At 56.2% G+C, this 21,957-nt stretch overlaps 1 protein-coding gene across 8 annotated transcripts; it reads left to right on the plus strand.

Moving 5' to 3' along the window:
• The first annotated feature begins 35 nt into the window (after positions 1-35).
• BRD9 (bromodomain containing 9) lies at positions 36-21,688 on the plus strand. 8 transcript variants are annotated; one of them, XM_032626630.1, is made up of 17 exons: positions 36-198; positions 853-1,067; positions 1,368-1,500; positions 3,233-3,293; positions 3,732-3,876; positions 5,787-5,897; positions 6,511-6,686; positions 7,870-8,002; positions 9,578-9,653; positions 10,820-10,915; positions 11,334-11,466; positions 13,217-13,328; positions 16,719-16,757; positions 17,839-17,938; positions 19,808-19,975; positions 20,934-21,038; positions 21,149-21,688. In XM_032626630.1, exons 1-16 carry the CDS (start codon positions 147-149, stop codon positions 21,032-21,034), a joined length of 1,851 nt encoding a protein of 616 aa, XP_032482521.1. In that variant the 5' UTR covers positions 36-146; the 3' UTR covers positions 21,035-21,038; positions 21,149-21,688. The 8 variants fall into 8 exon arrangements, with proteins under 8 accessions (XP_032482521.1, XP_032482523.1, XP_032482524.1 ...); XM_032626632.1 differs by having other exon boundaries at positions 6,571-6,686; XM_032626633.1 differs by having other exon boundaries at positions 6,574-6,686.
• Positions 21,689-21,957: the final 269 nt, after the last annotated feature.

Below are 21,957 nucleotides of genomic sequence, written 5' to 3' on the forward strand. Positions count from 1 at the left end.
GGCGCCGGCGGGCGGGTCACTTCCTGTCTCGGCGCCCGCTTCCGGCGCGATCCCTCAAGCTCCGCGGCAAGGCGGGCGGAGAACCGGGGCCAGGGCTCGGCGGCCACGGTGCGGCAGGGCTCGCTGCTGCCCTCGGCGCCGTCGCCATGGGCAAGAAGCACAAGAAGCATAAGGCCGAGTGGCGCTCGTCGTACGAGGGTGAGGCGGCGGACGCGCTTTGTGACGCCGGGAGGGCGGACGGGCGGGCGTTCGAGGCGGCGGGGATCCCGGGGACGAGAGCGGGGGTCCGGGGCCCGCCGGCGGGGGTCTCGGGGCCGCGCCTCTCAAGCGTCCGTCTAGCTCTGGCCGCATCCTGGAGAGAAGCGCTGAGCACCTCTGTGGTTCTTCGTCCGTGTTTCCCGAGGTCTTCTCCCGCCTTTCCCGCCTGTGCCCTGGTCCGGCAGCCCCTGGTCCCGGTGTCAGGGACGCCGCACGGGGACTGCTGCAGGACAGGAAGGGGGTGACCACGGGCCGGGACCTGGGGGTAGAGGATGGTGCGCCTGGGCCCCAGGCGTGGTCTGGCTCCTCCCCCCGACAGTGACCCAGAGATCTCCCTGCGGCCCCCCTGAGAATGTCTGTGGGCGAGAGGGAGGGAGCACCCCACCTGTCTTTGCCCCCAGCAGCATCTTTCGCTGTTGGTTTTGGCATTCCCCTGCTGTCCACCTGAGCTCAGCCGATCCCCCCACCTTCCTGGGCCTCTGTGTCCTCCCCGTGACACCCCCCCCCCCCGGGCCCGCCATGCTGCCGACAGGGCAGCAGTATGCGTCTCTGAGCGCCCTGAGCACACGGTGAGGGTCGCCTGCGTGTCCACAGACTATGCAGACAAGCCTTTGGAGAAACCCCTGAAGCTGGTGCTCAAGGTTGGAGGAAGTGAAGTGACAGAGCTCTCAGGGTCCGGCCACGACTCCAGTTACTACGATGACAGGTCAGACCACGAGCGAGAGAGGCACAAGGAGAAGAAGAAGAAAAAAAAGAAAAAGTCGGAGAAGGAGAAGCACCTTGACGATGAAGAAAGAAGGAAGCGAAAGGTGAGCGAGGGCGGCCGAAACCCCTGGGGGGCAGGTGGAGCAAGGGCTTCCTGGCCTGCGGAAGCGGAAGCGAGTGTTCTGTTTCTCGGAGGGTGCGCCGTGCGGAGGTCGGTTGCTTCGGTTTTGGCTCTTTGCGCATCGTTTCTTGTCTGGCCCCTGGGGGGCGGGTCTTTGAAGGGTGGTGGCCTGGAGTAAGAAGGGGGTCTGGAAGAGGGCTTTTCTCTCTTAGCTTTCCCTGAGGAATGCGAGGTCTGTTAACAAGTGCTTCATTGCTCTCGCTGCCTTGACCCTGCCTCACAGGAAGAGAAGAAGCGGAAACGGGAAAAGGAACACTGTGACACAGAGGGAGAGGCGGACGACTTTGATCCGGGGAAGAAGGTGGAGGTGGAGCCGCCCCCCGACCGGCCTGTCCGAGCGTGCCGGACACAGCCAGGCAAGTGGCGGCGTTTTCAGAGACGTCCTGGAGCTTTGGAGCTTGTCGCTGTGAACTAGTGGTTGGCATCCGCCCTTCAACTCTTGGGAGAAGCATAGGAAGGAAGGAACAGCACTTTCTCTCCCAGGGCCTCACACAGAGTAGCTGGATGGACCTAAGGTTCTTGCCGTCCTCTCTGAACTTCTAGAGCAGGGCTTGGCCCACCACTGCTGGCCTTTTTTTTTTAAAGCCCAGGAGCTATTGAGAAGCTCATTGTGGACGGGAGGAGGCTAGTGTTGGCATCAGTCACTCAGGACATCATCCCCCCCTGGGAGCTATGCTGGCTCCAGCAGAGGAAGGCTTCTGGCGTGCTCGGGACGCTCTGATCTGTGTGTGGTCGCTTCCCTCAGAGGCCGTCAGGTAGTCGGGAGGTGCTGAACTGGAGGCAGGTTTGTTCTGCAGGGGTTTCTTCCTTGGCTTGGGGTCTGGCCACCTTTGAGTTGCCGGGGTGGGGGGGGAGGGACTATATCGCAGTGTGGGGTTGCTGCTTCCTGGCAACACCCTCTCCTGCAGGAGTCATTGCTGTAGGGAACAGGTGGGACTCAGGGCCCTTGGGCCTGCTGTGGACAGAGGAGGTCAGGCACAGAGCCTCAGTGCCTCAGATGAGCGTGCCTGAAGTTACTACGGTTACTAGTGCTAGCTTAATCTGCCTAGCGGCCTGTTGGAGGTCATGCGTTCAGCCCCTGCCCCAGCGTACCTGAAAAACTCACGCTCAGACGATGCTCTCTTGGACCTGTCCTGATCACTCAAGAGCGTCACTCTTGGGACCCGCAGGTCTGCACTCGTGTTGCCCTTCAGCCCAGAAGTGAGCCATTTCCCCAAGGAGCTCTGGTTGCTTGGTGGAAAACAGCATTCAGAATGCCAGATCTGGGCGCTGGGTGTGGGCCTTGGGGGACAAAGCTAGGGAGGCCCATTTAATACATACTCTTGCGGAAGGAAACCTGTACCGACATCTGCGTTCACGTTCCTTGAAAACCGTGTTTTTCACGCTGTGGGCCCAGAGACGTGGTTAACAATTGGAGTCCTCACAGGAACTCTCATTTTTATCCCCATTTTACAGATAAACAGAGGCGTGCCCAGAAGTTTAGGCCCGTAAACGATATCAAGTACAACGATATCGGTGCATCCAGGGTCAGCTTCTATGTCCAGAGCCTTCGTCTGCTGCTGCATACCTTGTGTGGAATGTCCCAGGCCCAGGAGTGATGGGGGCTGGAGACAGGGTGATGAGTGATGGCTCTACATCACTGTTTGAGAGGGGTGTTGGCAGTCTGAGGGGTTTAGGGGACCAATGCTGTGGGTGCCCTTTTTCACCCTGCTGAGCTTTGTGGGATCTGCTTTTTTTTTTTTTTTTTTTTTTTTTTGCCACATGCGGGCCTCTCACTGTTGTGGCCTCTCCCGTTGTGGAGCGCTGGCTCAGCGGCTATGGCTCACGGGCCCAGCCGCTCCGCGGCACGTGGGATCTTCCCGGACCGGGGCACGAACCCGTGTCCCCTGCGTCGGCAGGTGGACTCTCAACCACTGCGCCACCAGGGAGGCCCCCTGCTTATCTTTATATCCAGTTCCCATTTGAACCCACAACATTGTAGAACGAGAAATAGATAAATAAGTATTAAGAAATTGGAGTTTGTTTTCTGGTGAAGTGATACCAAAATCCTTTTGTTCAATTTTATTTTTTCACTTTTGAAATCGTCAGCTGAAAATGAGAGCACGCCTATTCAGCAACTACTAGAGCATTTCCTCCGCCAGCTCCAGAGGTAAAGAGCTTTTCTAAAGGGTTTGTGCCAAGGGACATCTGAGGTGTCTTCTCTCTCTGGTGTTCTTGCCTCACCCCTGTCACCTGTGAAGCAAGCACTTCACCTTCACTGGGTAACGCTCAGTCGGGGCGGTGGGGCACTGCCATGTGGGAGCAGAGCTGGGAGGGCTCGAGAACACCTCCTTCATCTCCTCTGAGTCTGCACCGGTTGTCAGACACCCTGATGCAGAGTCATGGCGGGAACCGGGATGGTAGTTTTGGACTTTTCAGTGTATCCAAAATACCACAATTTTAAAGAGCATAAATTTTATTTGTTATCTTTAAGAAACAAATCTTAAGATCTGGTTAATTGTGTCAAATTTTTAACTGTGAGGGGTTTTGTTTAGAAATTTAGATTTCAGGGTTTTTCCAGTTTAAATGAAGATGTTTGTGTTTTCAGAAAAGATCCTCATGGATTTTTTGCTTTTCCTGTCACGGATGCAATTGCTCCTGGATACTCGATGATAATAAAACACCCGATGGATTTTGGCACAATGAGAGACAAAATTGTAGCTAATGAATACAAGTCAGTCACGGAATTTAAGGTAAATTCATTTCAGCTCCTGAAGTAATTGTTAGGAGGCTCCATGTGTCTTCGTGTCCAGTAGACACTTCGTACATCTTAGGTTGTTTCCAGTTCCAAGTTTTCGTGGGTGTTTCTACGTTGGGTTGACGTTTCGCCAGCATAGGGGTTGGTTGTACTTTTCTCAGTATTTCGGTCTAGAAGCTGGCCTGTATGTTAAGTGCTAGTAGACGTGTTTCTTTTTAAGTTACTGTTTTGGCATAAATGGACATGTTGGGTCAAGCGAGGATGTGTTCGTTTTGGCCTGGCCCCAGAATGGGTATTTTTAGAAACATAATTTTCCTTATCTTAAGAACCGGGAGTTTAAATTTTTTAGGATAACAAATCTTCATGTCTCCTGGCTACTCTGTTCCTAACTCCCTGTTTCTCAGCACTGGCTGTGAGAGGGAACAATTGCTTATTGGCTTTCAGATTCGGGGGAAGATCAAAACAAATGCTTGACAACATTGACAATAATGTCACTTAGAAAAAGGCATTAGGTTTCTTAGTTCTGTTAACTTCGGAAAAGCTTGGCTCTTCTGTTTGTATTTACTGGAGACCTTACTTACTGAAAGGGTTTGCTGACCTGCAGAAACAGCACAACAGACTAAAGGGAGGGTGGGAGAAAAGGAAAGTTTTCATAGGAAGGTCAGGCACTACTCCTGTGGGCAATAATAATCCACGTCCTAGAGGCGACCTGTCTACCTGCAGGCCCCTAATTTGGTCACTCACCCAGTGACAAAGCCAAGACGTGTCCTCCAGAGTGTTCTGAACCTGTCACAGTTGGGCCTTGTGACAGAGGGACTTTATGGCCTCAGTCCCAGCCCTGGGGACACCGGCACCGTGACTTGGTAAGGACTCCAGGTGGCACACGCTGCGTTAGCGGTCATCCATCCTGAGGTCTGACTCACCTGTGACAGGTGTATTCTAAGGAATTTGGCTAGGTGGTAAAATGCTGGTATTTCCGAGCATTTACTTTTATTGTAAGTTTTTCACTAAGGCTCTTCTTTATTTTAGAGGAAAATGTTTTTCTAATGGTACTAGAGTCACTGTCTGTAGACAGAATTTTAAATCCTATGGAAAAATCCCAGAGGTAGAGGACATGCCCACCTCTCAGTTAATCCCTCTGCTTTTGCTTAAAAGAACTGGTTGTTGGTTTTTGTTCCTATTAATGTCTGAGTTCCTTCCAAAGAGAGGGAATAGGGTGGGTCGGGAAGGAAGCAGAGGGAACCAGCATTTTACTCCTGTGAAATGTGTGTATCACGTTCAGAAAGAAGTTACACACTTTGGCAAGCTTCTCACTGGAATATTTTTCATACAAGTAAAGACCGATGAACAATTATGAAAATTTCTCAGAGTTTTTAAAAAGTACTCTTTAATTACTCAGCCATAAAAAAAGAATGAAATATTACCATTGGCAGCAACATGGATAAACCTAGAGACGATCATATTTAGTGAAGTGAGTCAGATAGAGACGAATGTTACACGACATCACTTGTGGAGTGTAAAAAATGTAACAATCTATGTACCAGACAGCGACAGACTCACAGGCATAGAAAACAAACTTACAGCTACCAAAGGGGACAGGCATGGGGGGGAGCATAAATTCGGACTTTGGGACTAACAGTTACAGACTATTATATATAAAAAACAGATAGGCAACAAGGATTTACTACATAGAACAGGGAACTATATGCTCAATATCTTAATAGTAGTCTGTAGTGGAAAATAACCTGTGAAAGTTCATATAAATTAACAAAGGTTACTCCTTGAATTAGAGAGCCAAATTGTTTTCCACTCTGTTTCAGCCACTTCCGGCCTCTTGATAGAAACCTCGACTCTCTGTTGTTATCTGTGGTGTTTCAAACTTGATGCATTCTTTTTTCTTTTCAGGCAGATTTCAAACTGATGTGTGATAATGCAATGACGTACAACAGACCAGAGACCGTGTACTACAAGTTAGCTAAGAAGATCCTCCACGCGGGCTTTAAGATGATGAGCAAAGTAAGGGACCCTCTAACAGCGAGCGAGGAGCCTCGGCTGTGAGCATCCTCCTCCACGATCCTTGTGCCTAAACAGAAGCTCACAGTGACTGACATGCTTCCATCCATCCGCCCCTGGCCACGGCGTGGACCCTCTGCTCTAGGGTAGCCCCCCAGCCAGCCGCCCTCCCCACGCCCCTCTCCTGCAGGCGCTCTCTGCTCTCTGCTCCTGCCCCAGCTGCAGGGTCTCGCGTAGGGTTGGTGCAGAGTTCCAGATCTGTTGGTGTCGCTGGGTCGCAGCCTGCGTTGCGGGCTTGTTTTACCTGGTTGCCTCTCTGAATCCAGACAGCCATCCCGGGCATCCCAGGTGGCTTCCCCGACCTCTCCCGTGAGCCAGGCTGCATGTATCACGCATCTAGGACCAGTGCCTTGGGCCTGACCAGCCCATAGGTGAGGTGCATCCCCACCGGCTCTGACCACTCCCGGCCAATTGGCACGTCCTTTGGTGCCGCACCCCATGGCAGCTTAGCTGTTAGGCCAGGTGAGGCTGTGGCCACCCATCCCATCCCATCGTCATGGTGCCTTGGCCGGAGGGAGAGGTAAAGTCCCTGCTGCTCTGTCCTTTCTGATTCTAGGAGCGGCTGTTAGCTTTGAAGCGCAGCATGTCGTTTATGCAGGACATGGATTTTTCTCAGCAGGCAGCTCTTTTGGGCAACGAAGACACAGCCGTCGAGGAGCCTGTTCCTGAAGTTGTGCCCGTACAAGTAGAAACTGCTAAGAAATCCAAAAGGCCGAGTAGAGAAGTCATCAGGTAAAGGACCGCCCACTGTGGGGGCCAGGGCTCTGTGGGGAGCAGGTGACGAGCTGGGCCTCGCGGGTCTGTGCAGCCTCTGTGGACAGGCTGCCTGCGTTGCTGGTGGGAGAGTTTGCTCTTTGGAAGCCGAGGGCCATGTTTGTAGCCCCCAGGCTTTCAAGGCAGCTGGGAGAGGCCCTGGACCCTGTGTTCAGAGGGAGGCGACCCTTCTTCCTTGCCCACCTTGGGAATGAGGTGGCCGCGGTGGGTGCAGGGAGTGTCAGAAGACCCCGAACCCCGGGGTCAGTTGTGAGGGGCGCGGCTCTCTGTTCTGTGACCCACACTCTCCGCGTGCCAGTGCACAGTGACTTGTCCTGGAAGAGACAGGACCCCTGTCGGACCCCCGCCGGCTGGCCGGCCACACGCATGCTCTGTTCCAGGTGTGGTTTGCCAGGCCCAGCCGTTTGGCTCTGCGGTGTCCACTGCTGACCAGTCGCTGCTATTCCCACACTCATGCTCTGTGTGAATATTTGTTGACCCCTCACTCCCAGGACATGCCCTCCCACGTAGGACGCGCATTGGCGACCTGGGCTTGCCCGTTGCAGGCTCTGCGCGGGTGTGCTGCTTCGGGCAGACAGCTGCGAGAGGGCGGGCTCCCCGCGCCGGTCGCTGCGAACCTGGGCCTGAGCGAGGGCCTTCTGCAGGCTCGAGAGCCCCAGGAGGCTCACCCAGCCCCACAGTTCCTTGCAGGGGCTCGGCGCCTCTGCTTCTAGAGCCTTCCACTGGGAGGGGGTGGGGGGCGCCTCCCTCGGGCGCTGGCAGTCCGCTCTTCCTCTGCCTCTGCGGTCTTAGGCGCCCTGGGTCCCGGGGGGCTCTCCAGCCCAGGCTCACTGCCAGCGCCCCAGCCCCGCGTGGGATTGTCATTTTTTTACTGGCGCCTCGAGTGGCACTAACCCGTGAGGCCCCTGTTGCTCTTAAAGTGACCGAAACGCGTAGCCGAGACACAAGAAACGTGGAGCATCTGCTTGGTTTGTACTTTGTCGTCTTAGCGGAAGCGTCGGAAGTAGAAGGAAGGGAGCTACAGTGCGCTCTGCGCTGCCCTGTGCCACGCCCTGGCGTGGCGTGAGGGACGGACTGTGGGGATGAGGGGTGAGCATGCCCACGTGCGGCCCGTTGACTCCTGCCTGTTTCTGCCTCATAGCTGCATGTTCGAGCCGGAAGGAAACGCCTGCAGCCTGACCGACAGCACTGCGGAGGAGCACGTCCTGGCCTTGGTGGAGCACGCGGCTGACGAGGCCCGGGACAGGATCAACCGGCTGGTCCCCGGTGGCAAGGTAGCACTTCCGAACGGGATGGCTGTGTTTCTGCCAGGACAGTGGCACGGCCGTCACGAGCGAGAGGTTAGCCGGTCGTTACGAGCATGTGGTCGGAGTCCCGCTGGGGTCCCGGCGGCGCTGTTGTCACCGGAGGGGTCTGCTCCTCGTCCCCACTGGCCGTGGTAGCCTGCTGGCCGGTCTCCCGGAGGGCAGGGAGGGACTCCAAGGGCACCTCAAGGACAGGAGGGGTGTGGTTGTGTGCGGGCCGCTAACCTCTGTCCCTGGGCCGAGGCCAAGCCGGCCAGGACTCTCCGCTGTAGGTGAATCCTTTCCCCTGTGTGCTCACGTGTCCGTGACCCAGGTGTGAGCCTGTGCAGAGGGCTGCTGGTCCTCACGAGGGGGCCCGCCCTCTTCTGAGCACCTTCTCTGTCACCCACAAGGTGTCCTCCATCCATGCATCCAATAGAAATAGCGTGAATCACACACGTGTGCGGCTTTAAACTTCCTAGTAGTCGTATTAGCAAGGACACAGATGAAATTAACCCTAGTGTTTAGTTTGACGTGATACGTTTAAAATTTTATTTCAACGTGTAGTCTGGGTAAAGATGTATTACAGCTTTACTTTTTTTTTTGTCCTAAGTCTGCGAAACATGCGTTGGAATTTACATTTTACATGAAGTTTGAAGTGGTAACAATTTGGATGTGTCGGGTTATATGAAATGCGTTATATTTTACGCCACGTGTTTCTTTTTCTTTCCAATGTGCCTTCTAGAAAGTTTGAAGTTGCCCGTGTGGCTCACGTGATAGTTCTTTCTGTTGAGCTCGCTTGTCTGCACTCCTGTGGCCTTTCAGCCCTGGAGTCAGCATTTCTCCGAGGAGCCCTGGTTCCCTAGCGGAGAGCGGCATCCCAGACCTAGACCTGGGCCCTGGTGGACAAAGCTAGGAAGGCCCCGTCCGTCCGTACAGCCTGTACTGACATCCGTGTTTACGTTCACTGAACACCGAGTTTTCACACGGAAACGTCCAATTCCGTCCAACACCAGTGGGTCTGCTTTGCTTTTCCCCCTTACAGTTTCGCAGTTCCACCGTGAGAAACCCGACTTACGTCGCCTCTCCGTCCCCCTCTACCCCGTGCCCTACTCACTCTGCTCGGACGCTGGGCCCCTCGCGCACACGGACCCACGCGGCAGCCTCCCCTTCCTGGGCCCTCCCGACAGCCTGTGCAGGGGCTGCTCTGCGCGCAGGCTGGTTTTCAAACGGAGATGAGTTCCCACGGGTGTCAGAGGTGGATCTCTGGTCTCCTTGACCAGGCCCCGACCCAGCTCGCTGTGCTCGGGCCTCTGACTGCTGGAGAAGGCTGTTTCTAGGGTTCGCTCTCTGTCTTCAAAGCTCCTGTTTGGAGCCCGTCCCAGAAGTTCTTCGATCGCACACGTGTGCACGTGGCCTCTGTTCACAGGGAAACGAGTAACTTCGTGGCCTTTTAGGATTCAGGCTGCCCTCGGAGGCCTCTGTTCTGTTGGTGCCTCGGTGGAGCCCTGGGCCAGGGGGCCGGGGCCATCCGGAGAGCAGGCGCTTAGGCGTGCTTCCTTGCAGATGGGCTACCTGAAGAAGAACGGGGACGGGAGCCTGCTCTACAGCGTGGTCAACACGGCCGAGCCGGACGCAGACGGTGGGCGGCTCACACGCGCTCCCCTCACCTCTGTCCCGTTCGGTGACCTTGCATCTCATGGCCTGCCCGAGATGCCTCTTTTCCCTGGTCACAACGCCGTGGTGAAGTGTAGATAAAGGCGTGTCCAGTCTCCCACACAGCGGGACGCAAATGTGGTCAGTGGACCGCGGGCGGCCGTCCAGTGGGGCCAGAGATGCTGGTCAGACCTTTCGGACCAAGGGCCCCAAGCCCCAAGCGCTTGGGGTCGTGCTCCCCAAAGCTGCAGCAATGCCCTGGGGGCTGGGTTTGCCTCACAGCGCAGCTGAGGCTCCTCTGTTGGAACCGGGGCACGGAGCTCTGCCCGCCCTCGAGGCTAGAACGAGGCAGGCATTTGCCCCACACAACCTGCTTGGCAAGTTGCATCAGGGAAGCTTTCGAAGGAGGCATGAGCTTCCTTGAAGGGAGGGTCCATCCAACCTGTACGGCCACGGCTGTGGTCTTTAAAGTACTTTTACACTTCTCCATCTTCTGGAAAAGTATTTCAAAGGCTTGTCACACACACACAGCAGGTGAAACACTCCCCTTGTTCTCACCTGCGTGGATGTGGGATGGCTCTCATGGCCCAGCGTGCCCCTCGGTGCTTCCCCGCCACCACCAAGATGAGCAGGGTCACTCAGTGTCCTCTGATGGATGAGGGGGACAAGCGTTGGCCACTGCTTTTGACCTTCAGTTGGAGTGAATCATAACGTTCTCGTTAGAAGAGAACAGGCGAGCTGGTCAACACTTAGCAAGAGAACATGAGATTGAGGTTCAGATTGGGGATTTGAAGGGTCCTGCTCAGGTCACGTGAGCAACTTGAAGGGTGAATTCAGCGTAGGAATTGCCCTCAGGCTGCTCTGTTGCTCTTGTGACACGTGGCCCAAGGTCTCTCGGAGGTGGTGAGTGGTAGCTTGGGTTTGGGAAGGTTATGTTGCCCTGTGGTGGGCAGACCGCTGGCCTGTCGTCATGAGAGCTGGGGCACTAAGGTGAGATCCCGGTGCAGCTGAGACGAGAGAAAGGCAGCCGGCTTGGTAGATCGGCTGTAGATGGGCACAGGGAGCCCCGGGCCCGCCCTCCTGCGTGCACCCATCACTGCCTGGGGCTGGGGGCTCCGGGGTCACCTGCTCACGGCCCTGGTGCCCTTGCAGAGGAGGAGACGCACCCGGTGGACCTGAGCGCGCTGTCCAGCAAGCTGCTGCCCGGCTTCACCGCGCTGGGCTTCAGGGAGGAGCGGAGGAGCAGAGGTGAGCGCCCCAGGGGCCCCGGCTCACCGTGTAGGCGCCGCGTCCGGGCCTGGTTTGGAACCTCATCTTACAGGTCAGGTCCCGGGAAGTGCTGGGAATCGGGAGCCCACCGGGCAGGTGGGCAGGTGCCGCCTCTGCCGCTGGGGGGGCGGGGCCTGCACTCGGCAGCCGCCTGCGCGTGCGGTTTACGTTTCCTCCAACAGGCTGTCACGCTTCATCCGTTGGAGGGGTCGCGAGACTGCCTGCAGCGGGGACCCTGCGCGAAGGGCGGGAGGACGCGTGGGGCTCACGCTGGGCTCTCTGGCTTGTGCGGCTCCTGCGTGACCTCCCCGTCCTCGGAGGACGTGGCGTGGGCGCGGCGGCGGCGGCGGCGCGCGTGTGCCCGAAGCCCTGACGCCGCCACGCCCCGCCCCCCCAGTCACCTTCCTGTCCGGTGCCAGCACCGCCCTGTCCACGCACAACAACTCAGTGTTCGGCGACTTGAAGTGCGACGAGGTGGAGCTGCTGTACTCGGCCTACGGAGACGAGACGGGTGTGCAGTGCGCGCTGAGGTGGGCGGCGGCGCGGCCCTTGCGGGCAGGGCTAGGGGCCGTTCGCCGTCCCGCGGCAGCGGCAGCGGGGCCGGGTTGTTTCCAGTAGACCTCCGCGGCCACCGCAGGCGGCCCTGAAGCTCGGGTCACTCGCTTGGTCGGGATTTGGAGGTGATGACGGTCCAGGCCGGAGCCACGGGAGCCCGTGTGTGGGACGGCCGTGCGCCGTCAGGGAGAGCCGGGGTCGCGGCTGTCCTAAAGAGGGTCTCGTGGCTGCGTGACGGCTCCGGCCGCCAGAACAAAGCGGCTCGTACAGCACGCACTCACGGCCTCCAGGACTGGAGGCCGGAAGCCGAGGTGCAGGTGCGGGCAGGGCAGCTCCTCCCGCGGCCTCTCTCGCCGGTGTGCAGACAGCCGTCCCCCGCACCCTCCCCCGGCTTCCCTCTGCGCGTCTGTGTCCTGAGCTCCCTTCCTCTGGGGACACCAAGGTTAGGCGCCCCCCTAAAGACCTGATTTTAACTTAATCACCTTTAAAGGCCGCATCTCAAAATACAGTCACGTTCTGAGGTACGGGGGCTCAGGGTCTCAACGTGTGAGTTTTGGGAAAGCGGTTCAGCCCCAGCTGTGATTAAAATGTGATGTTAAAATTAGTGATAGCGTATTGTATTTCTGTAGGACTGTTTTCGTATTTTTTGTCTTCTAAAACAAAGTAAAAGTGGATCATTCTTTGAGGTTTTTCGGGGTTTCCTATGGGGAAAGTAACGATTTTGCTAGTCTCTGAGAAATAGAGTCTTCCCATATCAGATCTTTGTTTTATTCCAAAGAGCATACGGAATATCTCTGAAAAGTACACAACAAGAAATCAGTTAGCCCCTGACACAGTAAATGAATACCTAACTCTGATTTTTGTGCGAAAAGAGAAGTGGAGGTAAAGAAGCGAGGAGGAAGCTGCAGGTGGGAGGCTCGTGTCCCGAGTGGTGGCCCTCTCCTCGGCTCTGCTCTGGGGGCACCACTCCCCGTGGTTCAGACAGCAAGTGCAGCCGGCACGAGCTCGCCCCTGGCGAGCTCAATATATGACCTTCCACGAGCTCCTGGAAGGCCTACGGATCCCGGGCCGCCTGAACAGCCCGGGAAGCAGGCCGCGCCCTTCGCGGTGCCAGCGCCCCTTCTCCCCCGGGAGAGCTGCTGCTCGGCCCTGCTCCCCACCCCAAGGCTCCTGGTGGAGACCCTCCAGGCCCGCAGGCCTCCCCGCCCCACGTGAGGGCCTTTGCAGTCCGGGGCCCCTGCTGGGACTTGGCCTGTCTCTGCTGCTTGGCCTGTGGGTTCTGTTCCCGGCCTCCTTTCCAGATTTGCTGTTTCGTCTTGTTTTGGATTTTCAAGTATTCACACGGTCCAGAGATCAAAATGACACTCAGGGTGCACGTGGGGAGTCTTGCTCGCGTACCTGCCGCCCCGCTCCCCGGCGTGCAGCCCTCCGCAGCACTCTCTCCTCAGTCTCCCTGTGTTTCTAAATCCAAAACGCGCAGAACGGAGTACGCTGCTTTTGTGAAAGCTGGCGTGAGCTGTATCGGGATGCGGATGCGTGTTCTTCGCTTCGCTCTTTAACTCTTCTGGGTCCCGGGCCGCTCTGATGCAGCCTGTTCTCCGCTCCCCAAACCGCTGCACCTGGAGGGCTGTAGCGCTCAGCGAGAGCCTGTCCTGTGGGGGGGGTGTCGGGGGGGCGTGGGCACGGAGGGCGGCTTCCAGCCTGTTCTCTCGCGGCCCCTCCCAGCCTGCAGGAGTTTGTGAAGGATGCCGGGAGCTACAGCAAGAAGCTGGTGGATGACCTCCTGGACCAGATCACGGGCGGGGACCACTCGCGGATGCTCTTCCAGCTGAGGCAGGTGGGTGCGCTGGGCCACTCCTGTGCCCGCCAGACTGGGCGCTAGGGGATGTGCTGTTTTCAGGTGGTCGGGGGCTGTTTCTCCCTCACTGCTACTATTTATTCTTTGTTTTTACTTTAGTCAGTTATCTTTCAGAGAAATTTACAGAGTTCCTCTCTGTCTGGCACGTATTCTCCATCAGTCTCTAGACCTACCATTCTTTCATCTGCTGTCACTTTCCTTCGTCCTGAAAACTTTCCTTTGAAGTTTCTTAAAGGACAGATTTGCTGGCTGCGAATTTACTCAGCTTTTTTTTTATCTGAAAAGTGTCTTCGTTTTCCTTCGTTTTTGAAAGTCACCTTCCCGGTGTGGAATTATAGGGTGACATTTTAGCCTCTACTTAAAATGGTCGCTTACTCGCTTTGTTTCTGAGGAAGTGTCTGCAGTCATTTTTATCTTTGTTTTCCGTTTTTTAATGTGTCTTTTTTGGGTCAAGATCAAGGATTGGCAAATTTTGGCCCATAAGCTAAAAATGTTTTTTACAGTTTTGAAGATTTAAAAGAAGAACGTGCTACAGACCGTGCGTGACCGCAAAGCTTCAGATATTTGCTCTCCAGCCATTTGGAGAAAAAGTGCTGCCTGTTGCTCTGGACACTTGAAAATTATAGTTTCTATAACTGACTTACATCCGTTTACTTTTGGTGTTTTTTCGTGTGCTTTTCTTGTCTTTATTCTGCTTAACATTTGGTGAGCTTCTTGGGCTTCTCGGTGTATAGTTTTCATCAAACTTGGAATATTTTCAGCCTTTATTTCTTCAGGTATCTTTTTTCTTTTTTGTGTGTGAAGTCTAGATTGTGCTTTTATTTCTTTATCATTTTTTTATCGAAGCATAGTTGATGTGCAATGTTACGTAAGTTTCAGGTATACAATATAGCGATTCACAGTTTTTAAAGTTTATATTCCATTTCTAGTTATTATGAAATATTGGCTCTATTCCCCGTGTTGCACAGTACATCCTTGCAGCCTATTTGTGCAGGGTAGTTTGTACCTCTTACTCCCCTATCTTGCCCCTCCCCCCTTCCCTCGCCCCACTGGTTACCACTAGTTTGTTCTCTGTATCTGTGAGTCTGCTTCTTTTTTGTTGTATTCACTGGTTGGTTGTGGTTTTTAGGTTACAAATATAAGTGATAACACACAGTATTTGTGTTTCTTTGACTTATCTCACGTAGCATAAAATCCTCCAAGTCCATCCATGTTATTGCCAGTCGCAAAATTTTGTTCTATTTTATGGCTAAATCGTACTTCGTTGTATGTATATGTGTGTATGTGTGTGTGTGTGTGTGTATATGTATATGTGTATATATATATATATATATATACACATATACACACATATGCACGCACCCACGTACACCACATCTTTTTTATCCATTCATCTGTTGATGGACACTTAGGTTGCTTCCATGTCTTGGCAAACATAAATAATCTTCTGTGAACGTTGGAGTGCACGTATCTTTTCGAATTTGTATATATTTTGGATATATACCCAGAAGTGGAATTGCTGCATCACGTGGTAGTTCTGTTTTTAGTTTTTTTGAGAAATCTCCATACTGTTTTTCCATAGTGGCTGCACCGATGTACATTGCCACCAACAGTGTAGGAGGGTTCCCTTTTCTCCACGCCCTCTCCAGCATTTGTTATTTGATGACAGCCACTCTGACAGGTGTGAGGTGATCTCATTTTGGTTTTGATTTGCATTTCCCTGATGATTAGCGACGTTGAGCATCTTTTCATGTGCCTGTTGCCATCTGCAAGTCTTCTTTGGAGAAATGTCTGTTTAATTCCTCTGCCCATTTTTTAATTGGGTGGGCTGTTTTTCTGATGTTGAATTGTATGAGCTATTTATGTATTTGGGATATTAATCCCTATTGGTCATATCATTTGCAAATATTTTCTCCCATTCAGTAGGTTGTCTTTTTGTTTTGTTTATAGTTTCCTTTGCTGTGCAAAAGCTTTTAAGTTTAATTAGGTCTCATTTGTTTATTTTTATTTTCTTTGCTTTAGGAGACAGATCCAAAAACAAAAATATTGCTACGATTTATATCAATGTTCGGCTTATGTTTTTTTCTAGGAGTTTTATGGTTTCTGGTCTTACACTTAGGTCTTTAATCCATTTTGAGTTTATTTTTGTATATGGTGTTAGGTAGTGTTCTGATTTCATTCTTTTACATGTAGCTGTCCAGTTGTCCCAGCACCACTTGTTGCACAGACTGTCCTTTCTTGCATTGGAAGAAGTAATATGGTTAAAACGGCCATGCTATCCAAGGCAGTCCACAGATTCAGTGCAATCCCTATCAAAATACCAGTGGCATTTTTCACAAAACTGGAACAGATAATTTTAAAATTGATACGGAAACACGAAAGACCCCAAATAGCCAAAGCAATCTTGAGACAGAATAGCTGGAGGTATCACACTCCCAGACTTTAGACTGTACTACAAAGCTAGAGTAATCAAAACAGTGTGGTATTGGCACAAAAACAGACACACAGATCAGTGGAACAGAATAGAGAGCCCAGAAATAAACCCCCCCACTTATGGCCAATTTATGACAAAGAAGGCAAGAATAGTTTGATCAATTTTCTGAATGAACTGTGTTCAGAGTGGCATAATTTTAGATGTGCCATAGCACAAATAATATCCAATAATGAAATATATATGTCAGCAGAAGTTCATGTGAGGAAATAGACGTTAAAATAATGGCAGTATTTATTTTTGTACTTAAGAGTTGTGAAGCTTTTAACACAAGCGAGTCTCAGAAACATGATCTTGAGCAGAATCGCAGATGGAGAGCGCGCAGGCTGAGTAACTTTCCAGGTTCACCCACAGAGCTAGGGTGGTTTCACACCGTGCTCCTGCCAGATCACAGGACACAGCTCAGCGCAACCTTTGTGCTTCGTCAGAGTGGTGGTCACAGGGGTGGTCAAGTGTACGCCCTCCCCTGGCGCTGAGCCGGCCGGAGAGAAGGGTGCCTGGCCTGTGGCCCCATCCCTGCGAGGGCGGTGGCATCCCAGGCGGGATCCAGTTGGTCTCTGGATCTCTCTACCTCCTGGGTTAAACCGTCTTCCAGGTTAAACCATTGGCTGTTTTTCCAACGTCTGACTTTCCTCTCTGGTGTTCTGCCCCCAGGGCTGCAGACGCAGGTTGGGGTGCTCTCCTTGGTGTCCACCTCACCCCAGGGTGGTCTCGTGAGCCGGGCCCCTGCGGGCCGTGTGATTCACAGTGCAACACGACCCCACGAGGGCCAGCTCGGAGCAGCGGATGAGCCGCGTCCGCCTCACGCGTGGGCGGCTGGCTGAGCGGTTCTGTGTAAAACTGTTGTGGAACACTGGTTCTTGTCTCTTGCTTTGCAGAGGAGAAGCGTTCCGACGAAGCCTCTGGATGAAGTAAAGGTGCGTCTCGTGGACAAGTTAGTAGAAACCTAATGGTTTGGGTTCCCATGAGGACAGCTGTGTTTGGCCTTTGAAATGGTTGAGATGCTTTATTTAGAAACTGGCTGCGTTGCTGATGGGGAATCTTAAGTGGTGGTCCCCCCATCCCGACTGTGATGACTGGACTGAGGGTGTGGGCACAGCACATTCCTCCAAATTGGACAGAGGGATTCACGGGCTGGAGGGGCGGCCCGCAGGGTGAGCAGGGGTCTTCCGGTCCTCCCAGAAGGCGGGCTCGCCGGCGGACACGTGCTGTCAGCTGGGGCGTCCCGGGGCCTCGCCAGCGCCAGGGCGGGCACTGTCTGAGGAAATGCTCCGCTGCGGTCCGGCCGTGGTTTCCTCATCCTGCCCTGGGGTGACTTGGAGCACTTGTGGCCCCCAGCTTTGCACGCGGCCACGTGGGCAGAGATGCCAGGACTCTGGGCAGGGTGTGGGGGCCTGGACTCCAGGGGTCACCTGGCCTTGGTGACCGGGGGGCCCACCCAGGGCAGAGCGTCAGGTGCCTGTAAGGTGGGGGCCCTTGGACGGGCAGAACTGGAGAAGGTGCCAAGGGCATCTCCCCTGGGTGCGCGGGGCGGCCAGGGTTCTGCTCGGGTCTCTGTCTGGGCTACACAGACACGTGTGGCATTGGGGGCCAGCCTCACACAGTCTGCGAGGAGCTGGGATGGGCCGCAGGCTGCCTTGGGCAGGGACCCAGCCGCTCTGGCCCGCAGCAGGGCCTCCGTGGGTCAGCCCAGAGAAGGAAAGACAGTGCGCTGCTCTGGAATCTGCCGCGTTATCTCTTAAGTTCCTGGAAGGTAGCCTGGCCCTTCAGGTCTTGGGTCTCTCTCAGGTCCCCTCAGCGCCTGTAGGTCCCCAGAGACCAGCAGCCTTCATTGCCGGTCCAGGTACAGGCATCCACTGGGAACTCACCCCTGGGCTGCGGTGTGGGCTCTTCGGGGTGGACACGATGCGACAGGCCTGGCCTCCCCGTGGCTGGCAGGCCGTTACATCCGTGTCAGCTGCCTCTCCTTTCCTGTCTCGCATCGCTTGTCTCCTGCAGGTGGGGGACCCTCTCGGGGATGGTGGCTCCACCCTGGACTTCATGGCCATGAAGTCCTATTCGGACGTCTCTCTGGACATCTCCGTGCTCGGCTGTCTGGGTAGGTTGTGCCGGGTACTTCCTGGGGGGCAGGGTGGCTCGTCCCTGCCCATTGGCCACACAATGAAGACCCGCATCCTCAGGACCCCCCAGGTGACTCCAGATGGGGCCTGCCCGGCTCTCCTGTCTGACCTCAGGCCCCATCCTTGGGAATCGTCTGCCGGGGTCCCGCCCCCGTTAGTGCATCGGTGTGCTCACCACCGTCGTCCACGTGTGCCCACCGGGCTGGCCCCCTCGGGGAAGATGCTTGTGTGCCGACGAGGCCCTCCCAGCCCCTCGTGGCCAGTGGTTTCCGTGGCGCGTCTCCTCCCCTCCCCCTTCAGACCTGCTGGACGTGCTGTGCGCGCCCTCGGTGGTCTCGCCCAGGGCAGTCCCCCAGGGGGCCTGTGGCAGCCTTTGGAGGCGTCTTTGGCCTCACCCTTGGGACCTGGTGCTTCTGGTCTCAAGTAGACGGAGGCCAGAGGTGCTGCTGACCGCCCTGGAGCCCCGGAAGAGCCCCAGCAAGAATGGCCTGGGCTGCGGCCGGGGCCTGCGGCCGGGCCCCGCCTGCTGTTGGAAGTGGACCTCGTCACCCCGTCGTGAAGGGCGTCAGGCAGCCTCGCTCTGTCACGCAGCCTGGCAGGCCCTGCTTCTGGTTGAAGCGCGTCAGACCCTTGGTGTTCAGCGCGGTCGTGGATAGGACTGTGCTCCAGCCTGCCGTCCGGCTGTGTGCTGGTTTCCCAGCGGTTCAGGGGTCCCCGGGACCACCCCCAGGTGTGATTCCTTAGGACCCCAGGACTCGGAGGGGCCCGGGGGGGTGTTGCTGCGGGAGACCCGGCCCCAGCTGCCAGCGCCCTCCCCACGAGCCCCCGGCCGGAGCTGTGACGACCGGCACCCTCTGCTTGGCCCAGCCCCGGCCCCAGACTCGCAGCAGGAAGGCAGGGGCCCAGGACAAAGCACACTGTGGCCCAGACGGTCTGGCACGGCGACCCCTCGGTCACTCAGGCGGTGGGAGCCAGCCAAGGGCCGGTCTGGCTTCTGAGCAACCGTTCTTTTTCCTCTCGCGGAGTCTGAGGCTTTCTCCATTTTACCTGGTTTTGGTAGTTTGGTTACAGCAGCCCTGGTTTGTTCTCCTTTAGGTTTATTCTTCACGGGTTGCGTTTCGTCGTTGGGCCTGGGGTTTGGAGCTGAACGTGGGGAGTCTGGCACCCCCCTGAGCCCGACTCTGCCCATCTGCCTTTGGTCTTCTCTCTGCTTGGTTTCGGGCCGTGGCGGGCGGAGTCCTGGGGGCGCTGGGCGCCCTTCTGCTGACCTGTCAGTCTCCTGGGCTTGCCGTAGCTGCCGTTCTCTTCACCCCCAGAAGCTCCACCCACTCTTCCTGCGTCGTCCCCCTCTTGCCTCCGGTCACGTGTCCTTTGCCTTTGGAACACGCGGTGCGTGTTCCTAATCTCTGTCCCCGCGTCTCATTCGCAGGGCTCTCCCCCGGTGGGGCTGCGCGTCCCTGTTTCTCTGCCTGCCTGGGCGTGGCTGGCGGGATGCGCTGGATTTAGTCGGCGCCTTTGCACGTGCCGGGCGCCGTTCCGATGGTCGTTAGGCAGCTTGGGGCGTCGGGGGCCCTGTCCGGGTTTTTCTTAGGCCGTCTTAGGGTACAGAGCCAGGTCAGTGCAGGGTGGACGTGGTCCCACCATTAGGCCGCGCCCTTCCGGGGGCTTGGGCCGCAGGTGACCACAGCATGTGTGCGGCTCTTGACCCCCCAAGAGGCCACCCTCACACTGGCACAGGGCAGACTCGGCCAGGCGTTCGTCGTCCTTGGTGCGCGTGGTGACGGGCGAGCGTGGCTGCGGGTGGACGGGCTGGCCGGCCTCCGCATCCCACCGTCCCGTGTGTGCAGGGAAAGTGAAGAAGGAGCTGGACCACGACGACGGCCACCTGAGCCTGGACGAGACCACGAAGCTCCTTCAGGACCTGCAGGAGGCGCAGGCAGAGCGTGGAGGCTCCCGGCCGTCCTCCAACCTCAGCTCCCTGTCCAACGCCTCTGACAGGGACCAGCGCCACCTGGGTGAGGCCGCCTCGTGCAGAGTGGCGTGGGCCGCGGCCGGGAGGGCCCTGGCCCCTGGGGTTCCCGGGCCAGGCGGCTGCACCGAGGTGAAGGCTTTGGGTGGGACTCGGTCTAGGGATCTGGGGGCTTGGCTGGAAGGCGCCGCAGGTCCTGTGTCAGGAGCCCCCAGCCGTGGACCTGCCAGCCTCCGGAGTGAGGGGTTGGGAACGTTGCTTTCTTTCTGCTGTTCCTGAAGCAGCGTGTGGACAGGTGTGTTCCTGCAGGACCCTCGTGTGGGGAGAGCACAGGACCTTGCCTGGCCTGGGAGTCCCCTGTTGAACCAGTGAGGGTGGGCGGGTGTGTCGGGACCCCGCCCGGACAGTGCGTCTCCTGGCTGCTTGAATGCGCTAGATGAGTCCTCACGCTGCTGTTTCAGTTCCCAGATACAGACAGCGAGTTACTCTTTCAATGTACAGATCTGGGCGTTCGGGGGAGGGGCGATGAGTGTTCACCTGTAGAGGTTTGGCTAAAATTGTCTGAAGGACCAGCATTTTGGTCCCGTTAACCTTGTGATAAAGGCACATGAAGGAGCTTCCAGGTGACCCTCGGGCAGCTCCAGATATGAGGGCCCCAAAGTCCTGGTGGACTCAGGGTGACACTGGGGCTCCTCTGGAACCTGGGGTTGTCGGAGGCCCCCGGCCGAGGAGCCTTCCTTCCTGCAGAAGCAGCAGCCCTGCTGCGTGGAGGCTCGGGGCCCCCTTCCTGGGGCCATCGGGTGGCCCATCCCTGGGAGCCACGGCTCGGGGCTGAGGCCCGGGCTCAGCTGGCTGCAGCCACGCGGACATTCGTGTTCAGCACACGTGCATCTGTCGCTTTTAAAGTTGTCCCGTGGAGCAGGGATGCCCCTGAAGGAGGGTCGTGAGCTGCGCGCATGTGGCAGACCCTGGGGTGACACGTCCCTTCTCTCCCGTGACTGCAGGAAGCCCTTCTCGCCTCAGTGCTGGGGAGCAGCCCGAGGGGACCCACGACCCGTACGAGTTTCTTCAGTCCCCAGAGCCCGCAGCCTCCACAAAGAGCTAGCCCTGTAGGTGGCCTTTGGTGGTTTCTTATTTTGTAAGCTTTTATTTGCATGTACAGAGTTTTTGTCATGAGATTAAGACTTTCATTTTGTCCCCTTTGGCATGCGGGAAGCAGCCCCGGGAGGTGGTGACTTGTCTGTCATCGTGTTAGCTGCGCTGGGATGCAGCGTTTCTGTGAATGGCCCTGTGCGTCCTGAAGAGTCGGAGATCACTCGTAAAGGGTGTGTGACCAGATGCCGGGAAGCTGCTGTGGTCTGTCTCTGAGCTTCTCGGTGGCAGTGAAGTCCTCCTCTGTGCCTGTGTGGACGCACCTGTCTGCCCCGCGTCCTCTGGGAGAAGCCCTTGGGAGGCAGACGTGGGTGCGTCTGTCTCTGTTCCCTGCGGCATCCTACACGTTCCCGCCCCGCCCGTGCCCCACGTCCCCACCTTTCCCAGGCGGGTCATGGCGGGGGCCGTGTGGGGGCAGGGAGTGAGGGCAGCGTCCCCGTTCTCTGAGCCTTGTGCTGAGAGGGGCGCCCCTTGCTGACAGCTGGCCTGTCCTGCTGGCCATGGTGAAGGGTTAAGTGTCCGAAAACGCTCTTTGTTCTGGATGTGTTTACTGGAAGCCTGTTTGTATTTGCAGAATGTAAATACAGGTCTTAATAAAAAGATACACAAAGAGTGTCGTTACGCATAGTTATTTACAGCACTGCTAGGTGCCCCCTTTTGCGTGACTTAGTAAAAACGCTTGTCATGTGAGCTGGATGGCATTCCTTCTTCCTAGCCCCGTCTGCTGTGGTCTCCTCCACATCTGGCCCGGTTCTCGGCACCGCAGTGACGTCCGGGGTCACGCCCATCCCCGCACAGTTTCCTGTTCTGTTCCTTTGCCGTGAAACGTAAAACCGGAGCCTCCGTTACCTCCCGGGGCAGGGTCAGTCCTGGGAG

Source organism: Phocoena sinus, chromosome 3 (assembly GCF_008692025.1).
Source record: "Phocoena sinus isolate mPhoSin1 chromosome 3, mPhoSin1.pri, whole genome shotgun sequence".
NCBI lineage: Eukaryota > Metazoa > Chordata > Mammalia > Artiodactyla > Phocoenidae > Phocoena > Phocoena sinus.